At 40.1% G+C, this 22,184-nt stretch overlaps 2 protein-coding genes across 2 annotated transcripts; one reads left to right on the top strand and one right to left on the bottom strand.

Annotated features, from left to right (window-relative positions):
• Nucleotides 1-10,543: 10,543 nt before the first annotated feature.
• LOC148103611 (low affinity immunoglobulin gamma Fc region receptor III-like) lies at nt 10,544-14,553 on the bottom strand. Its single transcript, XM_087839152.1, has 6 exons — nt 14,518-14,553; nt 14,107-14,142; nt 12,425-12,685; nt 12,100-12,345; nt 11,827-12,024; nt 10,544-11,739 (listed from the first exon to the last, which is right to left on the bottom strand). Exons 1-6 carry the CDS (start codon nt 14,546-14,548, stop codon nt 11,690-11,692), a joined length of 822 nt encoding a protein of 273 aa, XP_087695278.1. The 5' UTR covers nt 14,549-14,553; the 3' UTR covers nt 10,544-11,689.
• A 3,407-nt stretch (nt 14,554-17,960) lies between these two features.
• On the top strand, nt 17,961-21,523 carry LOC148103610 (uncharacterized). The gene is made up of 3 exons (XM_087838901.1): nt 17,961-18,443; nt 20,117-20,455; nt 20,694-21,523. The coding sequence occupies exons 1-3, from the start codon at nt 18,368-18,370 to the stop codon at nt 20,864-20,866; spliced, it is 588 nt and encodes a 195-aa protein (XP_087695027.1). The 5' UTR covers nt 17,961-18,367; the 3' UTR covers nt 20,867-21,523.
• The last annotated feature ends 661 nt before the right edge of the window (nt 21,524-22,184 follow it).

The following is a 22,184-nucleotide window of genomic DNA, read 5'->3' as shown; positions in this document are numbered from 1 at the left end:
ACATTCATTCCATAAATTGTTATTATGTTATAAAACAAAGTACATCGTGACCTGGGTTATTCTTGATTTAATGCCAATCCGGTGCACTCAATTAAAAAGTTCTTTCCTCCTGGCTGCTGTTCAAAGCCAGGAGGAAAGGTTCAGCCTAGGCTTCATGCCAAACCTGTTTACACACTTATCTGTTTTGACACCTTTAATGTAGCCAGTGCTTACCATTTTCAGGACCTGATCAACAGGTCCTGAAAATGGTACAAATGTGGGTGGGCTTTGAGTCATAAGATGCCTTTAAAATCACTTTTAGTTTTACATTATATTTTACTGTGGCTTAAGTGTCATTAAAACCAATAAAATATAAAAAATATAATGAATCACTGGAGCAACTGCAAACCATAGTATAATATTCAAAAGAGCCACACAAACTTTACTAAAGAAAAACAATCTGCTAATGTTGCACGGGTTAAAGTGGGATTTGGCAGATTGCGTGAGTCATTATGCTGCTTTCCAACCCTTAACCCGTATAATCTTAAATTTAATCTGCCAAATGATTCCAAAGAACAACATAAAATAGTTAACAACTTCAAACACTTTAAATTGTTGTCCTGTTAACAGGTGCACTGCAAATGAATTTTCAGAGCTCAATGTTATACTTCCTGTGGCTGTTTGTAAAAAAAATGTTCTTTCTGAAGGATTTTCAAAGTTGTCTTTTACAAGATGTCCAGTATGTTTGGATATAGGATGCTTTTTCACTCATTTTCAGTCCCTTCCTTGTAGGTGACCATTTTTGCAGGAATTCTTGATACAGATTGAGAGACATAATATAGGATTTTTGCACCAAGATGGTGATTCCCAAAGAGCTTTTAGCAGAAAACTTCTGTATTTCATTGTGGTGTGCAGGGTTTACTTTGTGGAACCTTTGTGGAAATCTACAAAAGATGGAAATAAAAAAGAAAATATAAAGAGCTGAGGGTTGGCACAAGAGTTTTGCACACTGTTGTGCATATCTTTCCTGTACATTCTTCTTGTGCCTTTGGTGCAATGTACCAACGGCAAAGTACATCATGAACTAGGTTATTGTGGATTTCATATCAAGCCTGTGCACATCATTAATTGTGTGACCCTTCGACAGCTTTGCTGTGGCCACATTTGTAGCATTGTGAGGACCTGAGTGGCTGTCGCTTTGAAGAGGCCTCAGAGACAAGTCAGCAAGGACAGAGCACATTCCTGGAACAGGGTTTCTCATTCTTTTGCTCCTGCTGAAGACAGCAGCAGCGCTGTGTGCATAAATCCAGCTGTTCACCTTCTGTATGTGTACTGTTGCAAGTATTTTTTGACCTAAACGCAAACAGACCTGGCAGGGAGGCAGGCAGGTGATGTTCCACGATGAAGGGAGTGCAAACTGATAACAGAAAACCAGACAGAGGTGCATGTAGTTCAGTTTGACGACCAGGTGGGTAGTGAGTTAGCAGCAGATCTGGCGGAGGTCTGTTGTGAGTGCTGGTCTTAAATGCTGGTGACTTGATTGCAGTCAGGTGTGAAGGCTGATTAGAGTCTCCGCCTGAAGGTAGAGCCCAGCAGAGTGGAAAAACCCCGCACTCACCCAGACCATGACACTGAAAGCAAAGAAAAAGGAATAACAGGGGTGCACATAAGTGGGCCGCAGGTGCGCATAGGCTGTCAAAATGAGACGTGTGTTTGCGTACATAAGATTTTCTGGAATAGGACAGACATTTGTTTAGAACTCTTAAAGATGTCAAAGAAGCTCCTTTAAGCAATTACTTTGGTGTTCCTCCACCTCCAAAGAAATGTCAGAAGGAACTGCAAAAGAAGCGCGTATTCTAGGAAAAGTGGTTGCAGGAGGTGAGCTGACTTCAAACAAATGATGAACGCACAGAGATGTGGTTCAGAATATGCTGTGAAAATCCCACACTTGCGGACAAAAACAGTGCCTTTTATATGTACGCAAACGCCCGTTGCAACTTCTTATCTGTTGTGCCTCTTTTATTTTGACAGCGAATGCGCACCTGCGGACCACTTATGTGCACCCCTGTGAATAAACCATCTGTCAGCCTGGCTGTAGAACAGCAGAAAGCCTGCTAAAGCAGTTTGCGCCTCTTTATAAGGTCCATGTGTCCATGTGAGAGGCTTCTATCCTCGCTCAGAGCCTGCAGCAATTGGTTTTGCCCACTATGGGTTTTGGGACCTGATGGGTGTCAGCTTTATATTATATATTAATATAAGACTGCAGCTTATGTGTCACCATGGCAATTAAAGTTGCAATAATCTTGAGCAACCTCTCATTTCTTAATTGGCTTCTTCTAAACAGTGTTTGTGTAATTTCCAAAGTGGTCTTGAGCAATAGTTCTAAATTGCTAAATGTCTTTCAGATATTTCAGTTGTTTCCAGTCCCATCCTTGTGTCCGGCTACTTTCAGAAGAATGTTTGATACAGTTTGGGAAACATGAAATAGCATGTTTGAACCAATGAGGCGATTCCCAATAGGCTATTAGCTAAAGACTTAGCATATTGTGGCATGGTGTGCAGGGTTTCCTTAAAAACTGGACAAGTGGAGAACAAGAGAAGTATCAGGCTTAATAATAATAATAATAAATAAATGTATAGTCTGGGTCTCAGGAGGGTATATTATATAATATACAGTAGAAAATGAAGAAAAAGAAATTTAGAAAATGATCAGGTACAAGGACGGGACAGAAAATCGATGAAGTAAATCTGCCAATATCCAAAGAAAAACTTTGAAAGACCTCCAGAAACCATGTTGAACTACTGATCAAGACCACTCGAAAAACTTACAAGAACATCTCGCTGCTTGGAAGGAAAAGACAAAGAATTGAGGGGTGGCTCAAGGATTTTACTCAGCACTTTGCATATATTTGCTGTACATTCTTCCTGTGTCAAACATTTGACTTCTGTGCTATGTACCAAAACAAAGTACATTGCGAACTCGATTTCATGCCAAGCCTGAGCACTTTAATAATCTGACACTTTGATTTGACCACATTTGTACCTTTATGAGGACTGGAATGGCAGCATTCTGTCACTCTGAAGATGCTTCATAGATGCGTCAGCAGGGACACAGCTCATTCCTGGGACTTTTGTTTGATGTCCTTTTTTTTCCTGAAAAAGTTGTGTTTGCAAAGTCTTGAGCCAACTTTATTGTTTTGTTGTTTTTTTAAGTGGTCTTCAGTTATAGTTCTCACATCATCTTACAGTCCTCATGACAGTGTTGTTAATTCAAAAAAACAAAGTTTGTTCTCACACAAAGAATGCAGACTTTGTGCCAAGAACCTTTATGCTCTTTTAAACGTTGTGCAGACACTTTGGCATCTTTAACATGATTACATATTTGTGGTTTCATCAATACTTAAGATGTATTAAAGTAAGTCACAGGGTGCAGTGCTGGTTCTTAGGAATGGATGTACTACACATGATCATCATGTACTCATACAGTTTCTCATTATTACTCATGCGTTTTTCATCTCAGTACACAGACTCAGATCTAACTCATTATCCAATTAGGTGATCTTGTCAGTTATTCATGACAATTAAAATGTCCAAATGCACAGCAGAAATAAACATGTTTGTAGGTTGGTGAAAAAAATATAATTACTTGGACCTCTGTGGGTGATTTTTGCCATTTATGATAAATTGGATATTTTTTTATGCTTCCATTTGAACAATGTTAAGGTTTTATATCAGGGTCAGCATCAGAAATCACGCCATGGTGTCATGGTAGCTTCATCCATCTTTATACAGACCATGGGCTCCTGACAGAAACTACACACTCAGTATTGCCTCTTTTCCACTCATGGGGTGTCTGCATTGGTGTTGGTGTGGTACCAGCTCAGAGTCTCACCTGACATAGATCCAACATGTGACATTATGTTTCTGTCATGGTTGCACCTCAGGCTGTCCAAGCTTAGTGATGCCCTGGTCTATATCTGGGAAGAGATGCCCCAGCACATCATCTGTCACCTTATTAGGAGCATGCCCTGACATTTTCAGGCATGTATACAAGCAATTGGGGTCATACAAACATATGACAGTGCCTCTCATATCCAAGGCTTAAGTCACATTAGTAGTTGTCATGCACTTGGATAAAACCTGGACACAAGCCCACAGCGGAAAAGTAAAAGTTAAAGGAAGTTTACTACTGACAGAATGGAAAACACATTTTTTAACAGAAGATGACAGGAGTGGTCCCTCAGCAGCTCCCGTGCATGGGCAAAAGAGGAGGGCAGAGAAATAATCAATACAAGTAATTGTTCTCCTTTCTGATGCTCCTCACTCCAATCATCTCTCCACAGCACTCCTCACACTAACTGGTAGCAATTGTGGGATAACTCGCAATCAGCTCCATGGGATACAGGTGCATAATACATTTGTGTTAGTAAGAGAAAAGTCTAAAGCACTGAGTGAAAATGTGTTAAATTTGATTCATGATGTTAGTGGGCTCTGTGTGTGTTCACACTGCTGATTAAAGACATTGAAATCTGACAGGAATGACAGTTTGCTGACTTTGCCCCAAATGTAGGCTTAATAACCCCCCCCCCAGAAGTTAAACGTCTGCCAACATCTTTGCTGTTGCATACCATACAGCCAAAAATATCCACTGGCCTGCCTTCACACGGATATGATCTTCAGTGACATCTCATTCTTTGCAGATAGAACGGATTAAACTACTCTGGAAGGTTTAGGAGTGTAATTGCGGGAATCAGATTATTCTTCCAGAAGCCCATTTTTGCAATAAGACATTGATGTTGGACAAGAAGGTCTGGTTTGCAGTATGAGGGCGACTGTGGTTCAGGGGGTTGGGAGGCTCATCTTATAACTGGAATGTTGCCGGTTCGATCCCCCGCTCTGTCTTTCTTGGTGGTTGTGTCCTTGAGCAAGACACTTCATCTACCGCCTACTGGTGATGGCCAGAGAGGCCAATGGTGCAATATGGCAGCCTTGCTTCTGTCAATCTGCCCCAGGGCTGCTGTGGCTATAACTGTAGCCTCCACCAGTGAGTGAATGAATAGTGGAATTGTTAAGTGCTTTGAGGGTCTCGGAAAGCGCTATATAAATGCAATCCATTGTTTATCATTATGAAGTTATCCAAAATGTCTTGGTATCCTGAAGTGTTACCACCATAGCCTGATTCTTGCAGACTCAGGGAGTTCTGGCATGTTGGTCAGGAGAGAGGAATTCTGACAGCCTAACAGGCATAGGAGTAAAGGTGGAAGTTAACACAGAGACACAACTATTCACATTTACCCCAATACTCAATTTAGAATCACGAGTTTTAACATCGAACATCTGACTTTAGTGTCACTCTGGGTTCTTGGCTAGCTTAGCGTTAGCATGCAATCTGTGCAAGTACCAGTAAAGAGCCAAAGTTGTGTGAGCAGGATGATTTAACTTCATCCTTTAGAAATGTCCATATCCACACTGTAGTCGGCGCCACTATTTTCCTCCAACAGAGAAGTGAAATCAGCTGATTATAGGGCAACTGAAAAATGCAGCATGATTGATAGGCAGTTAGGTAGGCTCAGTAGCGGTTTTTGATACGGGCGACACGGGCGGTTGCCCGGGGCGGCATCACCGGTAACCGGTCGTACTCATGCTCGTACTCATGCTGCCCCGACGTCATGCAAGCGCATACTGGGGATGGCATAGGCACCGATTGGTTTTCTATCGCTCATTTGCTGAGAGTAAGGGCGCCCTCCATTTGCGAGGTGCCTGCTGCTTGTGGCACAGGGAGGAGAGGGCGGGGCGGTGGCGGGGGATTCTCTGGCTGGCTGGAGCAGCGTGTAATAACTAACTCGCAAAATAAAACAAAATAAAAACAAAACAACAAACACGAAAACACCAGACATCATGATACAGACTTAGAATTTGCACCGATGTTTTTTCGAAATTCTGTATGCAAAAAGTGAGCGCGAGAGCCCTCGGAGCGCCTGCTTGCTGCTGAAGTCAAAGTAAACTTTATTTTTATCTCCGCTGCATGCAGTAGAGAGAGACGAGAGGACGAGGCTCCAGTTAAAGCAGTGCAAGTAAACAAACAAGTTATATAGTTCTTTTCGGGGCCCTCAAAGCGCTGTACAATTCCACTATTCATTCAGTCTCACACACTGGTGGAGGCAGCTACAGTTGTAGCCACAGCTGCCCTGGGGCAGACTGACAGAGGCGAGGCTGCCATATCGCGCCATCGGCCCCTCTGGCCATCACCAGTAGGTGAAGTGCTGTTCTACAGCTTTTATTTTTAAGCCATGTGACAGTAAATCCCTCCATGCTCCACCGTGTAAAGTCAGAGTTGTAATGTAACTATAAGTACTTTTACTTTACACTAAACTTTTTAAAATCAGAAGCCAACTTACTTCACAAAATCAACTTTTTACACATGAAAAAAATGAAATGCTGGTTTAAAAAAATAAGTTGAGCTAATATCATCAGCTGATTATACTTATAAGCAGCGTGTTTGACTTTGGTTATTTTTACATACAGAAATGTTGCAGTTCTTCACTCCTGATCTGCAATGATTTCATGCTTTTTCTTTGAATCTTTCTTAAAAGTAATTCGGAGTAGTTAGGAGGGTTGTTTCTCCCCTCCATTTATTCTCTTTTCTTTTTTAAACCACAATAAACACAAATCTGATTATGAAAAAATAATATATATATTTTTTAATATTAAGACATTTACTAATTGCAGCTTGATTAATAGCAACAACAAAAGTCATTATTGACAATTTAATCATATATAACTAACAATAATACATTTTATTTAAAAGTGCCTTTCAAGACACACAAGGACACTTAACAATAGAGTAAAACACATAGTAGAACAATGACAAAATGAAGAACAATATAAACAGTGTTGGGAAGGTTACTTTTAAAATGTATTCCATTACAGATTACAGAATACATGCCCCAAAATGTATTCTGTAACGTATTCCGTTACGTTACTCAATGAGAGTAACGTATTCTGAATACTTTGGATTACTTAATATATTATCATGCTGTTTACAACTACATGAATGTACTATTGCTGTGATTTATTACTGTTACTGAAGGTCCGCGGCTCCGAACCGTAGTAAAGGGACCTCTGGCTAATACGGTGGGTTCTGTGTCGGGCTCGTAGCCGAAAACTAGCTTTACTTTGTTGTCTGGGTCAACTTTGCTAGCGAGAGACAGAGAGAGGCGTTGAAAGGCTGCTCCAACAGAACTTATTGTTTTTGGAGGAAAACACGAACACGGTGTACAGTCGAGTCTTAATAGCTTACTTACAACTGGGCTCGTCAGGCTCTCTTCTTGGCTGCAGTGGTTATTATTATATTTACATGCTTCCAGCTCCCGTTTTTGCTCGATGACAGCTCGCACTTTTCCTTTTTCTCCCTCCCTCGCTCACAGACACATAACAGGTATGGCAGTCCATTCTCCCTGCAGCACGGACTACACTGCCCATGATGCTACATTCTTTAGAGCTATACCGGTAGCATTCTGCCTATTAGCTTAGCACAACGACAACAACAAGGCGCTCTCTCACCCAGGAAACACGCAGAGAGAGAGCGTCACCCTGTAACCATGGCAACCGTAAGCTACCGCCTGGAACAACAGAACGTAGCTGTCAAACAAAACCCAAACAGTCCTGACCCGCCACAATATGAAACAGGGAAGTACCGCCGTGTAATCCATTTATTTCAACAAAGTAACTGTATTCTAAATACCACCTTTTTAAACCGTAACTGTAACGGAATACAGTTACTCATATTTTGTATTTTAAATACGTAACGGCGGTACATGTATTCCGTTACTCCCCAACACTGAATATAAAACAAGTTCAAATAAACAAACATTAAGTTCACAGTGAATATGCAGATTTGAACAGATGGGTTTTGAGCTGAGATTTAAACTGGGGGAGAGAACCAATGTTTCTTATATCTGGGGGTAGAAAGTTCAACAGCAGCTAACATCTCTGCTTCCCATAGTGGTGAGGGGGAAGGAAGGCACAGAAAGCTGGATGGAAAGAAGATGTTTGATATAAGCAGGCAGAAAAGTGCTTAACAGGTCAGAAAGGAGGATCGTGGATATGAAGGGCCTTGAAGGTGAGCAGAGAAAGCTTGTACAAGCTTGTACTGGGAGCCAGTGAAATTCCTGAAGGATAAGGGTGATGTGCTGGAAGGAGGGGGTTCTGTAATAATGTGGGGGGCTGAGTTTTGAACTAGTTGAAGCCATGGTGGGATTTTTGGAGGAGACCATGTAAGAGAGAATTGCTATAGTAAATGAAATGGGTAATGAGACTATGAACAAGAATGGACACAGACTGGGTGGAAAAAAAATAGGACTTAATCTGTTAATGTTGTGTAGATGGAAATACGAGATGTGATTGGAGCCAGGCTAGGGGTGTGTCGGAGACGTAAAGAGACGAAAGTCTGTTTAGAAGGATGGAGTGAGAGATGATGGTGTCAAAGGCTGAACTTAGATCCAAAAGGGTGAGAATCATGAGAAGACCGGAGTCAGCTCCGATTAGAAGATCATTAGTGACTTTAAGTCAGACAGACAGAGGAGGAACAAGACACAGATGCACACAATCCACATGAAAATGAGAAAGTAAAACTAGATCTGAAACACAGGAGACGACAAATAAGGAAATGAGAAACAATAGCTAAACGCAAACACAAAAGTAAACCACACAAAGAGAAAACTGAGATGGAGACTAAAGAATAAGGTGAAATGATTACATGAAAATATAAATAGAACCTAGCCTGCCAAATGTGAAAACAAAAACCTAAGAAAAGCTGAAAAATTCCAGCAATCATATGACCCCCTATGAGCAAGCGCTTTGGCAACAATGGGAAGGAAAAACTCCCTTTGAACAGGAAGAAACCTCCAGCAGAACCAGGTTCAGGGAGGGGCAGCCATCTGACTCAATGGGTTGGGGATGAGTGGATATTACTGGAGCATTTTGCAGTGTTTTAGCACTCATAAGTAAATAATGTGACTGTTTCTTCCTAACTGAGAGTTCACAAGGTTGAACTCCAGAACTGAGGTTCTGCACGGACGCCCAGTACAAAATAAAGAATGATTATTTTCAGTTATGAGTCATGCAAAGTTACTCCAGCAGAGCCAAGGAATTTTAAAAAAATATGGCAGTGGAAAATAGCGGCTTATTTTGTCGAGCACACTGGACAGTCACAGGCTCTACTTCGAAGAGGTTTTACAGAGGATGATTGTGCTTATTTAAAGCAACGTAGCTGCAGGACTCCCAGCCCAGCAGGGGGGCGGTTTTAAACCTGCAGCCAAGTTTAGAAAGCATTTTTCTGAAAAGCCTGTAGAGAAGCAAAAACCACAGAAACCACAGCATATGTTCTGAGGAGGAGTCACAATGTCCGCACTTTGAAAGCCTGAAACTCTTCACAAGCGTGAACGAGCACACACAGTCTTGGTTTTGCCATTTAGGAGGACACAGACATCATTTAAAGGAGATCTGAAGCGTAAACCCAGACTTCAGCTTCACGGGCTCAGTGTGTTGAGTCTGCAGTGTTCAGTAAAAGTAAGAAAAAGAACAAAAAAACAAACTCAAAGAGGATGTGTCGCTCTGTCAACCACAGCCAGACCACAATAAGCACACAGACTTTCCATCTAACTGATGAGTGGAAAAACACTGTGAGTGCCTCTTTATTGAAAAAACAAAACTTTATTTATTAGATGAATATAAGCATAAATATAGCATAAATATAGCATATACATATATATGTACAGTGTTGGGAAGGTTACTTTTAAAATGTATTCCACTGCAGATTACAGAATTCATGCCCCCAAATGTATTTTGTAACGTATTCGGTTAAGTTACTCAATGAGAGTAAAGTATTCTGAAGACTTTGGATTACTTAATATACTGTCATGCTTTTTACAACTACATGAATGTACTACTGCTGTGTGGTTTATTAGTATTACTGAAGGCTACTCGCCACTGCACTAACATTGTTAGCTGCCGTTTGCTGAGGTTAGTTCATGGACTGCTTTCAGAACTGCACATGATTATTTGCAGCTAACAGGTTGTTAATCCTATCCATCAAGTCTAACAGTCTGCAGTCTATGAACTAACCTCAGCAACACTGTCACCAAAGTGCTCGCTCATAGGAGGTTACCTGATTGTTGTGGTTTTCTCTCTTTTCTCTGTATTATTGTACAGAGAACATTCATTGTACTTACAATATAAAGCACCTAAAGGCAACCTTTGTTGTGATTTGGTGCTGCATTAATCAAACTGAATTGAAAACGTAATTGTTTTTATGCCAATAAAGAGCACTGAATATAAATCCTAAAGAAAAGAGAGGTCCCAACGGTTAAGTATTCATAATAATAATAATAATAATAATAATAATAATAATAATAATAATAATAGTAACAATAATACATTTTATTCAAAATTGCCTTTCAAGACACCAAAGGACACTGCACAATAGGATAAAACACATAATAGAACAATGACACAATGAAGAACAATAAAATAAAAGCACAAGATAAAATGAACAAACAGTGGGTTCACAGTGAATATGCAGATTTGAACAGACAGGTTCTGAGCTGAGATTTAAACTGGGGGAGAGAACCAATGTTTCTTATATCTGGGGGTAAAGAGTTCCACAGCCTGGGAGCAGAGAAGCTGAAAGCTCTGCTTCCCATGGTGGTGAGGCGGAAAAAAGGCAGGTCAGGTGCTTAACAGGTCAGAAAGAGGAGGAGCAAGGTTATGAATGGCCTTGAAGATGAGCAGAAGAAGTTTGTACACCATCCGGAGTTTCACTGGGAGCCAGTGAAATTCCTGGAGAATGGGGGTGATGTGTTGGTAGGAGGAATTTTGAACCAGTTGAAGCTTCTGGAGGGATTTTTGGAGGAGACCATGTAAGAGAGAATTACTATAGTAAATGAAGGAGGAAGGAAGAGAACGAGACTATGGACTAGAATGGACGTAGACTGGGTGGAAAGAGAAGGACGTAATCTCTTAATGCTGTGTAGATGGAAATAGGCAGAAAGGGTGAGATTACTGATGTGAGATTTATAGGAAAGTGAACTGTCTAGGACGACACCAAGGCTCTTAACCTGAGGAGAAGGGAAAACTGTGGAGTTATCAATGGTGAGTGAGAAATGATTCGCCTTCAATAGGTTGGATTTGTGCCAATAAGGAGGATTTCAGTTTTATCCTCATTGAGCTTTAGAAAATTAGAGCTGAACCAGGATTTTATTTTAGATAAGCATTCTGTAAGAGAAGAAGGTGGGAGGGAGGAAACAGGCCTGCAGGATGTCATCAGCAAAACAGTGAAAGTGAAGATCAAATTTGCGGAAAATGGTACAAAAAAGGAGGATGTAAATTATGAAGAGAAGAGGGCCGAAGACTGAAACTTGGGCACACCAAAAGTGAGCACAATATTCATCAATTAAACACTCATGGACATAAAAAGAAGAAAACAAAACCCTCTCTCTTCGGTGATTCACATATTGATCCTAAGAATGTATTTAAGAAATTTTACGAGTGAAAAGCAACAAAAACAACTGCTATTAATGTTTTTAAAAGGATTTATGGAAAAAGCCTGACGTTAAGACCTAACAGGGGAAGATCAGGAAGCAGACATGTCTTTGTACAAAGAGTCTATGTTGACTTTTCTAAGCTGCATCTCACACTTGATGCTCAGTGGTCAGTCAAACAAGTCGTCAGGCAACTTCTGTCCAGTGCAGGTAGGTGGTGCTGTTACCAAAGAAACAAGGAGCACCTGTTAAATAAGGTAATCCCAGATCGAGCTTTAAAAATATTCAAGGGGAATCAAAGTGTTACCTTTGGCTCTGCGTCGATATAAAGACACCATGAGGACAGTGGCAATGAAGTACGGACAGAACACCAGCAGGTGGAAAGGCAGTCTGAACTCAAGCTGGAGGGAAGGGGCATCAGGGTGTGGAGCTGATCCAGGGGTGAGGGATGTAAATGTGGGTGGTGGGGGTGTAGATGTAGGCAGGACTGTGGTTATTGGATTACCTGTAGAGAGAATCCCACCTGTTCAGGTGAATATGTGGATAAAATAAGAGTGATAATCAGAGTGAAGCTCCTCACCTGTGACAGTGATCCAGCTGGATGGAGACTCTCCATGACCGCTGATGTCACACTTGTAGAGGCCTTCATCAGACCTGGAAACATGCTGGATGGTCATGTGACCTCTAGCCTCATTCCCAATGAAGATACCATCTTTGAAGAAAGCAGCTGGGAGGTTGGAGGGAGTGGTCTTTGTTTTACAGAGCAGAGTGACGTCATCTCCCTCCATCACAGGGAGGACAGGACTCTGCAGGATCACTGATCCACCTCAACACAGAGACAAACTACAGCATTTCATCCATTTACACACAGCTTCATCAACACTAACTCCACACACTCAGCTTACCAGTGACTGTCAGGTTAACCATGTTACTGATGGGACCCTCTCTGGACTCACACCAGTAAACCCCACTGTCCCATGGGAGCGTCATGCTGATCTTACAGGAACAATTGGACCATCTTCCCCACGTTTCTCCACAGTGACTCTGTCCTTCAAGTGTGCTTCTCCTCAGAGTCCATCCAGCAGAGTTTTCGGCCCCCTCACAGCTCAGAGACAAAGTCTTTTCTTTGAAGAACTGAGAGCTGTTTGGGATCACAGTCAGACGAACTGAATGAAACAGGGAAAAAATACTTGGATATGAGAAACTGTCAACCTGAGCACTGATCACAAAGGTCAAGCAAGTTTCCACCGTAAATGTTGAATTTTTAAAAGTATGTAAGTGATCCAGTTTTGGCAATCACACTGATCCAGGTACAGACTTTTAAGGTTTATCAAATCTGGATTAGCAGGACGCTAATTGGGATTACTGGCAGTTCCTAAATTCATTCAAAATAAACAATGTTTAATTACCTGTGTTAGGTTTGAAACTAAGAGGTATTTCATTAGCAAGGCATTAATTTTTTTACACACAGCCATGTTTACCTCGCATACACAGTGACACAGAATCCCCTGTAGGACCACAAAAGCTACAAATAGGAGAGAAAAAGTTGCCTGCTGCTGTTAGCTAGAAGAGCTAGCAAAAATAACAAATGCTTCCAATACGAAGCACCAATCTTTCCACGCTTTTGTCTTTATGCCTTTACTCCACTGGCTAAACATTAAGACCATATGAACAGATTCTTATCTCAACTCTAATCTACTTATGAGCACCCTTGAATGACTTAATTCATAACATATTTTTAAATGAATGTCTTGACTTTACCAAACAGTTAACAGTTTGTCTTTATAATTCTAATGAATAAAAACGTCTTAATATAAAGAAAATATTGCATACATTTAATCATTAAAAACCTAAATGTGTACTACAAAATAAATATATTTCTTCTGCTATATTTATTTAATGGTACTGACAAGTGGAGGTGAGATTTTTAATTGTTCTAAAAGCACATATAAGATGTCTCTGCTCCAGTTTTAGTGATTGAAATTTCAGGATTTTCTTTGGATGTCACTTAGCACTAACTGGCTAGCATTAGCCAATAGCTTAGCATTGACCTCTCACCCAAGTACGGACACTTCTAAGTACGATGTTCCCGATTGAAGCTAAAACTAAAGCTTTAAACAGTTCACTAATCATTAACATACTGTTGTTCCATTTGACTTCTGCCATCTTTTATATACAGTTTATAGTCCCAGACTGCACAGATGAACAAGCTCTGGTCACCTGCTAATGAATTTTCTGCTCTCATGCTCTGATCACTGTCTGTTTGTCTCTGTAACAGCGTCACTTCCTCCTTTTCTGCTTTCATTATCAATGAGGCCACCAACGGGAGCTCTTGTTAAAACCATCTCCTCCCTTTGTAGCTGTTTGTTTCCTTTTATTTTATTTTTTTCTCTTGGTACAACACGAGTTTGACCTTTTTCATGTTTTATACCATCATGTTGCCCTGTGAAGCATCAGGGTGAAGCAGATTGTATGAAATGAGAGTTTGAACATGTCATCAATGAGTAATAATAATCAAAACTTTTCCTTAAACCTACACCTGAATGTTTAAATTAAGTTTTTACTAACAAAGACGAAGCTCACTGACCTTGGTTTGTCGTGTAGATCAGCAGTGAGGTCAGGACTGAAGACAAATGACACTTGGGTTAGTTTTTAATTTGAGAGGTTTAACGAAGTGATCAGAGGGCAAAGCGAAAAAAAAAACACTGAAGAAAAGTCAGCAAAGGAAGGAGAAAAAGGTCTGAAAACAAGGAATTGATTCAAAAGTGGAGAAAATTTAAATTTGTTACGGCCCTAGCAGGACGTAACAGTATTAAAATGTATTAAAATGAAAAACATGCAAACTTCCTGTAAGAGTATCATTACGACCTTTCTGAGTAAGTCTCACAAATTAATCGTAACAAAGCCAAACATCCCTAAAAGCATACTTCGGAGAAATGTTTTTGTTCCCTTTTGCGCGTATCTTTAACTAAACTTTGTAGAAACAGAGGGAACTTACAGAGCAGCCACAGCACAGAAACTTCCCCCATCTTCACACTTGGTAAGTTAAAAGTTTATAAGTGATCAGTTTCTATGCACACCCTCCTCTTCCTCCTCCCTCTGTGACTGTGGTTTCCTCTTCACTCATCAGTATGAGGCTTTTCTATTAAATCAAAGCTCTAATATCTAATATGAAGTAAATATGATATTAACCATGAGCTCTTTGATTCCCTTTCATGGGGAAGAATCAGAGAGCTTTAATAGACAATGATTGATGAGGTGATTACCTTTTATGTCCGAACATTAGGTTTTGTTTTCCTGATAATGAGAGCAGTTCACATGAAAGGAAGTGAGATGGAGGTGGTGTTGTGCTTCTCTCTCTTTTAACCACAATCGGGTGGTTTGTAAAGGTGTCATTAGACAAACTTCCTTATGCCCTTATGCAGTAGAGGTTTTTTGATTCAGGCGACACGGGCGATTGCCCCATCGTGGTGGGGGGCGGCATCACGCGCATGGGCAAAAAACAAAAACTCATGCTGCCCTGATGTCATACCAGCGCATATTGGGAATGGCATAGGCACCGATCGGTTTTCTGCCACCCATTTCCTGGGTGTAAGGGCGCCCTCCGTTTGCGAGGTGCGCCTGCTGCTTGCTGCACAGGGAGGAGAGGGCGGGGCGGCGGGGATTCTCTGACCGGCTGGAGCAGCATCTAATAACTGTGTGTCTTTGTCCTGTCTCCCTCCCCTCACCCCCAACCAGTCCCACGAAATAGCTGCCACTGAGTGTGATTCTGTCAGGTATTTCTTCCTGTTAAAAGGTAGTTTTTCCTTCCCACTGTTGCCAAGTGCTTGCTCACAGGGGGTTGGGCTGGGTTGTATTAATGTTCGGTCTTTACCTTATAACATAAAGCACCTTGAGGCAACTGTTGTAGTGATTTGGCTCTGCATTAATAAAATTGAAATGAATAGAAATTATTTATAAATCAATAAGTTATTACTACAGGTGAATACTACTAGGCTGAGCTATGGGAGAATAATGAATGAGAAATCCATAGAAGTTGAATAATAGTATAATAATTCTGTTTTCTTTTTATGGCTAAAACAGACTTTTCTGCATCATTTCACATGGAAAGTGTTTCAGCCCTTCAAATTGAAAAAAGTATGAAAAGATTTTTTTTTATTGTGAAATACTTGCAGAAAGTCTGAAATATGAAAAAATGTTAAACTGTGAAACATCAGGAATATAAATGGTTTCATTCTTCACACCATAAAAATGAAGGTTTATTGACATCTAGTGGTTCAAAACAAGAACTGTAGTGAACATGTGTGAGCACTGTCAATCAATTTAATCAAAAAAGTATTTTCTTAAATTAGTAATTATTATTAGAAATCATTTTCTGTGACACGAAGCAGGTAGGATAGGCTGAGACTCTGCACGTGTTTCATATATCACAGTAAAGCCTGTGATATTGTAAAGTGAGGGTTCATTATGTTGATCTGAATCTCTCTGAATCAGGGGTAGGGAACTCCAGGCCTCGAGAGCCGGTGTCCTGCAGGTTTTAGATGTGTCCTTGATCCAAAACAGCTGTTTTAAATGGCTAAATTAGCTCCTCAACATGTCTTGAAGTTCTCCAGAGGCCTGGTAATGAACTAATCATTTGATTCAGGTGTGGTGACCCAGGGTGAGATCTAAAACCTGCAGGACACCAGCTCTCGAGGACCAACATCCCCTACCCCTGCTCTGAACTAGTAGAAACAGCAAGATGGAGACAAATAATTTTCTTAGAAGCACCTTTACTCTCAGGACACTTTAACAACAACACTTCCTTTGTCAGCCCCCATGTGACTTCACTAACCAATCAGTAGCCAGGAAATCCTAGACTTAGGTAAATGCAGGAAAACAAACTAGGTAGATTTGACACATAGTTATTACTATGTGTAATAACCAGATACTTGATTAGGAGTTGAGGAGTTAACTGATTTCCTTTCCAGCTGGATACCAAGTAAAATTCAGGGTGGTATCGGCGATACTGATCCGATACCTCATAATGATTCATAATGATTACAGGACGTCAGGTTACTTGTTCTTATCACTTAATAATGCAGAATTATCACATAGAAATATAAAAAACTTTTTTGAACACCTTGCCTGCCCGCAGCACTAAAGGACTCCACGAAAGACGTCTGTCTCACCCTAGCAGCACCTGACCCTGTCCACCCCTCCTCTTCAGTTCATCTCAACATAAACATAAGCAATATGATTTACTCTGAGGTGTTTGACGATTTTAGTGGTGTTACCAAAACACCTCACTATCTTGCCACATTTACCACAAACCGCATCTTGGCTGTTAGTGGAGGTAAAGTACATCCGCCAATGACTCCATTTACACACAGCCATTGTTGTGAGTGCGTGCACCAAGGGGCAGCGACACATTTATAAAGCCGTATTTCGCACATGATTATTAAAGGTGGAAGAGGAAGTAGTTCCTTCCAATGTAGACAATCCGAATTATATTGTTTCTTTCCACTCTGTATCTGTTAACAATAAACTACAAATTTACCTTAAATTACGAAAATATTGATATTTTAAAATGAGAATCGATTCTAGAACATAAATGACTGGTATTGGATGAATCGATATTTCAGTATCAATCTGCACACCACCATTGATAAGCAGCAGGTATGGTGGATGTTTAATAGAGACACTATGTGAGTGCTCTAAGTGTTAATTCAAGTGATGGCATGGGGAAGGAAACTGTACAAATTTCTGTTTGTTTTGGCGCACTGTGCTCTTGAGCGCCTAGCAGAGTTGGAACAGCTTGCATTTAGGGTGTGAGGTTCATTATTGTTCCTTCATTCATTTTATGAGGTGATAAAACACTCAGTCCCCATGCCTAATCTTATGAATTAACAATGAAAGCCTCATGATGTCAATAACTTAACTCTGACCTCTGAACTTTACTCATCCACAACCTTCTTGCTGTGAGGCAACAGTACTAACCACTGGAGCACCACGCTTTTACTTTTTAAAATTCTTTTAGGATGAAAATCTTTCGGGTCTATTTAATTTTTGTAGAATTGTTTTTGTTGTTGTTTCTTTTGTTTTTACTTATAAGTGATTCTCTGAGTGCTGTACCTTTCTGTAGGTGCTTTCTAGTTTGTTTGTTTTTCTTTTGTTTTTGTAGGGGAGGGGGCGTGTTTGATAAGTAAGGTTTGAAGAGAGAGAAAAAAAACAGCGGTTTATTTACTTCCTATATGAACGGGAACCGCCCACAGATTGCCTGAATGGTTTCCGTGTGATTAGTTTAGTTTTTTATTAAAAAAAGAGCGCCATCAATCAGCTATTTAAATGAAACATGTTTACTTTAATGTAAAATCGCAACATAAAAATCTAAACGAATAAACAACTGTCGGTTAAGGTGCCTCGCAGCAGTCTCGGCTCCTCCGCTGCCCGGAAAACTCCAGAAAGTTCTGGAGCCGGTAAAGAAGCTTCACCGGAACCGGCGCGCTCATTCAGAGTAGTTTTCACCGTGGTCGTGTTGGCGGTACCTGGCTGAGAGCTCGTGAGTAACTGACGGAAAACCTTTAAAAGATAAACGTTCACCGGCTCCTCTGTTTTTACTGACACATTGAACGTGACCGTCGCTGTTTACTCACCGTTAATAATCTGTAAAGCGCTAACGTTTAAACGGGTTGACGGTACGAGCTGGTACAGCAACGTCACATCGTTTTCTGCCGTAGTTTAAAACGACGGTAAACAAACGGATATTTGAGTAAATCTCTACTGTGCAATGTAAACTAACTGGACTCCGTGACTTTAATCCTGCGTCTATTCCCTCCTCATTCTTTGCTGTTTTAGGTTAAGCGCAAATGGCTGTTCTAACGTTTTCGTGGCCCTGCTGGATTTTGATGCTCGTTGTCGTCGCCACCGCGTCCACTTTCGCCGGTGAGATTTCTTGGCGCCAAACCGAACCGAACAAATCACTCCGCTGACTGTGCAAACCTCTATGTGTGATTAAGTATTCGGTGCCTTTTATTGGTTAAAAAAATGGTCCAAAAATCTCAAAGTTGTGGTCACGTCACGTCATCGTAGATGGCGCGTTGGTCGTGAGTTTGGAAGCCTTTGAATGGAAGAGTCGTGAGTTTAAACACGGAGACTTCAGATAGTTCCCTGCGGTGCTTACTTGTCAAACATATTGAGCCACAAACAACGTTTCTGTCAAAAGGGGGAAGCTGCTATCAATTTTCTGCTAAAAACTTTAATAGACATAAAAATACCTTTCAAGTGGGCCAATATATAACCTCTCTTTAATTTTGTAAAGATGTTTTAATTGGCTGAAAAAAGGCAGGCACAAATATGTTTGCAAGCAGGGGCGCCTCCAGAAATTTTCTTAGGGGTGGCCATATAGGGGCCCCTAAAAACACTGGGCTTACACACCAACAACAGAATTTTGAGTGTTATTATGCTTTTGTGAAATATAGGTTACTTTAAAAATATGGCAAAAAAAGAGAGAAAGAAAATAAATATGTACTTAGTTAATTTCCTGCGGTTAAAGTTGATATGACTAAAAATAGATACATAAGAAAATTTTTTAACTCAATAATAAAATCCTCTCTCTTGTGCTCAGTCTGCTATAACAACAAAAAACTGATCCATTGACATGAATGGAGATAATGCGACTCTTCCATTTAACGGCTGTAGTATCAGCTGAGTTGTGCATTAGATATGATGCGTTATACTGTATCAAATCCCTCACGCCCAACAAGTTGGAAGGACGCCTCTTCTACGTCACACTGGATGCTCTTATTCACAGAGTTACGGTAAACTAGGCGCCACGTGAGTTCCACTGATATGTCCAAATATCAAACTGCAAGATTTACTTGGGGAGTTTACACTCCACTGATTTAAAAAGGCACTTTTGAAAAGTTTTTTGAAAATATGTCACTTCATTCTGTGCAACTGTGCAAAAATTAGCTTTTCAGCCAGTTTCTGAGGAAAAGGAGTATCAAGGACACACTAAGAAGAAGAAAAATATTTTTATTTTGAAGGTTTTTAAAAAAAAAAAAAAAAAATCTATGGGTTTATCAAGCAAAAAAAAAAAAGTGGTGCTCCAGAGTGGAAGGAGCGCGAACAGGAAGATGACTGCAATGCTAGGACTTGGGATTTGGGTATTGAGGCCCATGGTGGGTGTGAAACATGAAGGTGTCATGGGTGAGTAGTTTGGGATTTTTGTAAAACAATAAGATATTGTTAGCACTTATGCACTTGTACTGTAACTTGTGTGATATCTGATGGCTCACTGAAAATGAGGAGTCATATAGACGAGTGTGGCGAGGCTAAATCTATTTCGTGTGTGTGTGTGTGGTAACCCAGATGACAATGACAGTGTTAGTTTATACCCTTAAATTTTTTTTTCTTTTATTTTCACATTCATACACTGTGTTTCAGTCTTTATGTACTACCATGATAAACAAATTGCCACTGAAACCTCCTCTGTATTATTTTGGTCAACATTAATTTACTTACCAAACATCATACTTTTACGTAAATTTGGATTTTTTTTTGTTTTGCATTTTGACCTTTGTAACTTCTCTGCTCTGTGTTGTTTCCTCTTTCAGATCAGAAACACATAACAGCTAAATCTGGACAAAAGAGCGTCACTCTGACATGTCGAGTCCCAGACATCAGATTCACAGCTGTACAATGGAGCAGAACTGATCTGAATGAAGAATATGTCCTTTTATACCGGGATGAGCACTTTGAGCCATTCAGGCAGCATCCATCTTTTAAGAGCCGGGTGGATCTGCAGGACAGACACATGAAAGTTGGAGACGCGTCTCTGATTCTGAAAAATGTGACGATTATTGATGCTGAAACATACGAATGTCGTGTCTTCATGGAGGAAACGCAATCATGGTTGTACAGCGGCAACATCACACTGAGAGTTGTTCCTCCAGGTGAGTGAGTAGAGTTGAGTGAGTGTGTGATCAGAGGTGAAGCTGCTTCCTGGTTGTTGATGTTTGTTTGTAAAGATGTTGTTGATGAGACTTTGTAGAAAGCAGCTGGTCTGAGTGATGTGATCAGAGTGCAGTAGATAATGTCTGACAGCAGTTTGAAGAGGAAATGGATTCTGTTCTGTTCTTCACTCATCACCTACCTGACAGCTGACACCTCACACCTGTTTCTCACCTGCAGGTCAGCCAGGAGGAGACACACAGGATGGATCTGTTGGAATGAAGTTTTTGTTTAGGGAGTTCATGGCGGTGGCGTGTGTGGTGGGGGTGTTGGTGATGTTTTCGGAGCTGCCTTTGAAAATGTCTTTGTTTGTTTTGTTGGTGGTGGTGATGGTGTTGTTGTTGTTTTTTTGAGGTACAGAAAACTTAAAACAACAGATGCAGGGTTCATATCAGGCTGTAGTTGAAATGTTTCAGTTTTTTCCAGCTGATCTGAGGTGACCGCAAAGATTTTCAGGTTTCATGTTTAAACATCCATTAATTAATTTATTAATTTATTTATTTTAAGTGGTAAAAAAATGTCCAGAGTCAAAGTTGTGCTTTTAGTTACTCACTGTCTGTTCACAAAAATCATGTTTAACTGGAAGTCTTCATATTCATTTAAAAAGAGAAAGTTGTTACTTTTACTTGTTACATCAAACTACCTGCTGCTTCACTTTAAACAGATAAAACACTCATGTTTACATCAGAGAGGTTTCTAAGCATTAAGCACTGTGCACACTTCTTAACTTTGTTATTGCACACAGTTTTTAATATATTTATTTCTATTGCAGACTTCATTAGTAATAGTGAAATGTAGGATTTATTTTTATTATTATATATTTTTATTATTTATTATTTATTTTTATTCTATTTTAAAAATGAAATGTATTTCATTCAGAAATCTGGGAGTTTGTGATTCTAATGTTTTTACTATAAAGTTAAAGTGCCCTGTTGATATCACCTGAATAAAACTGAAGCTGGAATCAAAGCATCATGCCTGTACTGGTTCTTTTCATTTTAAAATGTTACTTATTTGATGGTTTTTTAATACAGAGATGAGTTAAACCAACTCAACCCTCTCTACCGAGAAGTCACTTTGGACTCAATCTGCTTCAAACTTCTGCTAGTCGTGAATCAAACATCAAAATGTGGTTATACAAAGTGGAAAAATTACAATCAAATCAAAATCTTTAATGTCACAAAATGTACATGTAATATATTTTACACTACATCCCAGCAAAACTATGAAAAGAGGTTTTGGATTAAAAAAAATTCCAAAAGACAGCTACATACACATCTGCGCTCATAAATAAACCCATTTGGTGATCTGAAGGTTAAACGTGGTTTCATGTTGAAGAACAGAAGAAGTATTTAAAGCTACCAGTGAATAGTTATCAGCTATTTTTCCATAACAGCAAATGAACTGTACAACACAAAATGCAAATGCTATTTATGTTCTCCTCACAACAATGATAAGAAAAATAAACTGGGCCAATATGACATGTTTGTTAATACAGAGACACATGTTAATGTGATCTCTGGTCTCCCACTCAGAGACACAGGTCTCCAAGTGTCCAGCATTCTCATGGCTACCTGAGGACTCGTGAGAGAAAATTTGCTCACACAGATATGTAGAGCCAAATACTGTCAATAAGGCCTCTGCAATGTTCTAAAGACAGTTAACCTTGTC

This window comes from Neolamprologus brichardi, chromosome 3 (genome assembly GCF_056152115.1).
Source record: "Neolamprologus brichardi isolate AB-2024 chromosome 3, ASM5615211v1, whole genome shotgun sequence".
Classification (NCBI taxonomy): domain Eukaryota; kingdom Metazoa; phylum Chordata; class Actinopteri; order Cichliformes; family Cichlidae; genus Neolamprologus; species Neolamprologus brichardi.
This window is presented reverse-complemented; position numbering and strand designations above follow the sequence as displayed.

Bases quoted from the DNA above. Each gene is read 5' to 3' on its own strand.
- LOC148103611 (XM_087839152.1), bottom strand. From the start codon at position 14,548: ATGGGGGAAGTTTCTGTGCTGTGGCTGCTCT. The intron at 12,686-14,106 runs GTCAGTGAGCTT...TGTTTCATTCAG, and splicing joins GATCTACACGACAAACCAAG to TTCGTCTGACTGTGATCCCA. The intron at 12,025-12,099 runs GTGAGGAGCTTC...TTCTCTCTACAG, and splicing joins CAGCTGGATCACTGTCACAG to GTAATCCAATAACCACAGTC.
- LOC148103610 (XM_087838901.1), top strand. From the start codon at position 18,368: ATGGCTGTTCTAACGTTTTCGTGGCCCTGCTGGATTTTGATGCTCGTT. The intron at 18,444-20,116 runs GTGAGATTTCTT...TTCCTCTTTCAG, and splicing joins CACCGCGTCCACTTTCGCCG to ATCAGAAACACATAACAGCT. The intron at 20,456-20,693 runs GTGAGTGAGTAG...TCTCACCTGCAG, and splicing joins ACTGAGAGTTGTTCCTCCAG to GTCAGCCAGGAGGAGACACA.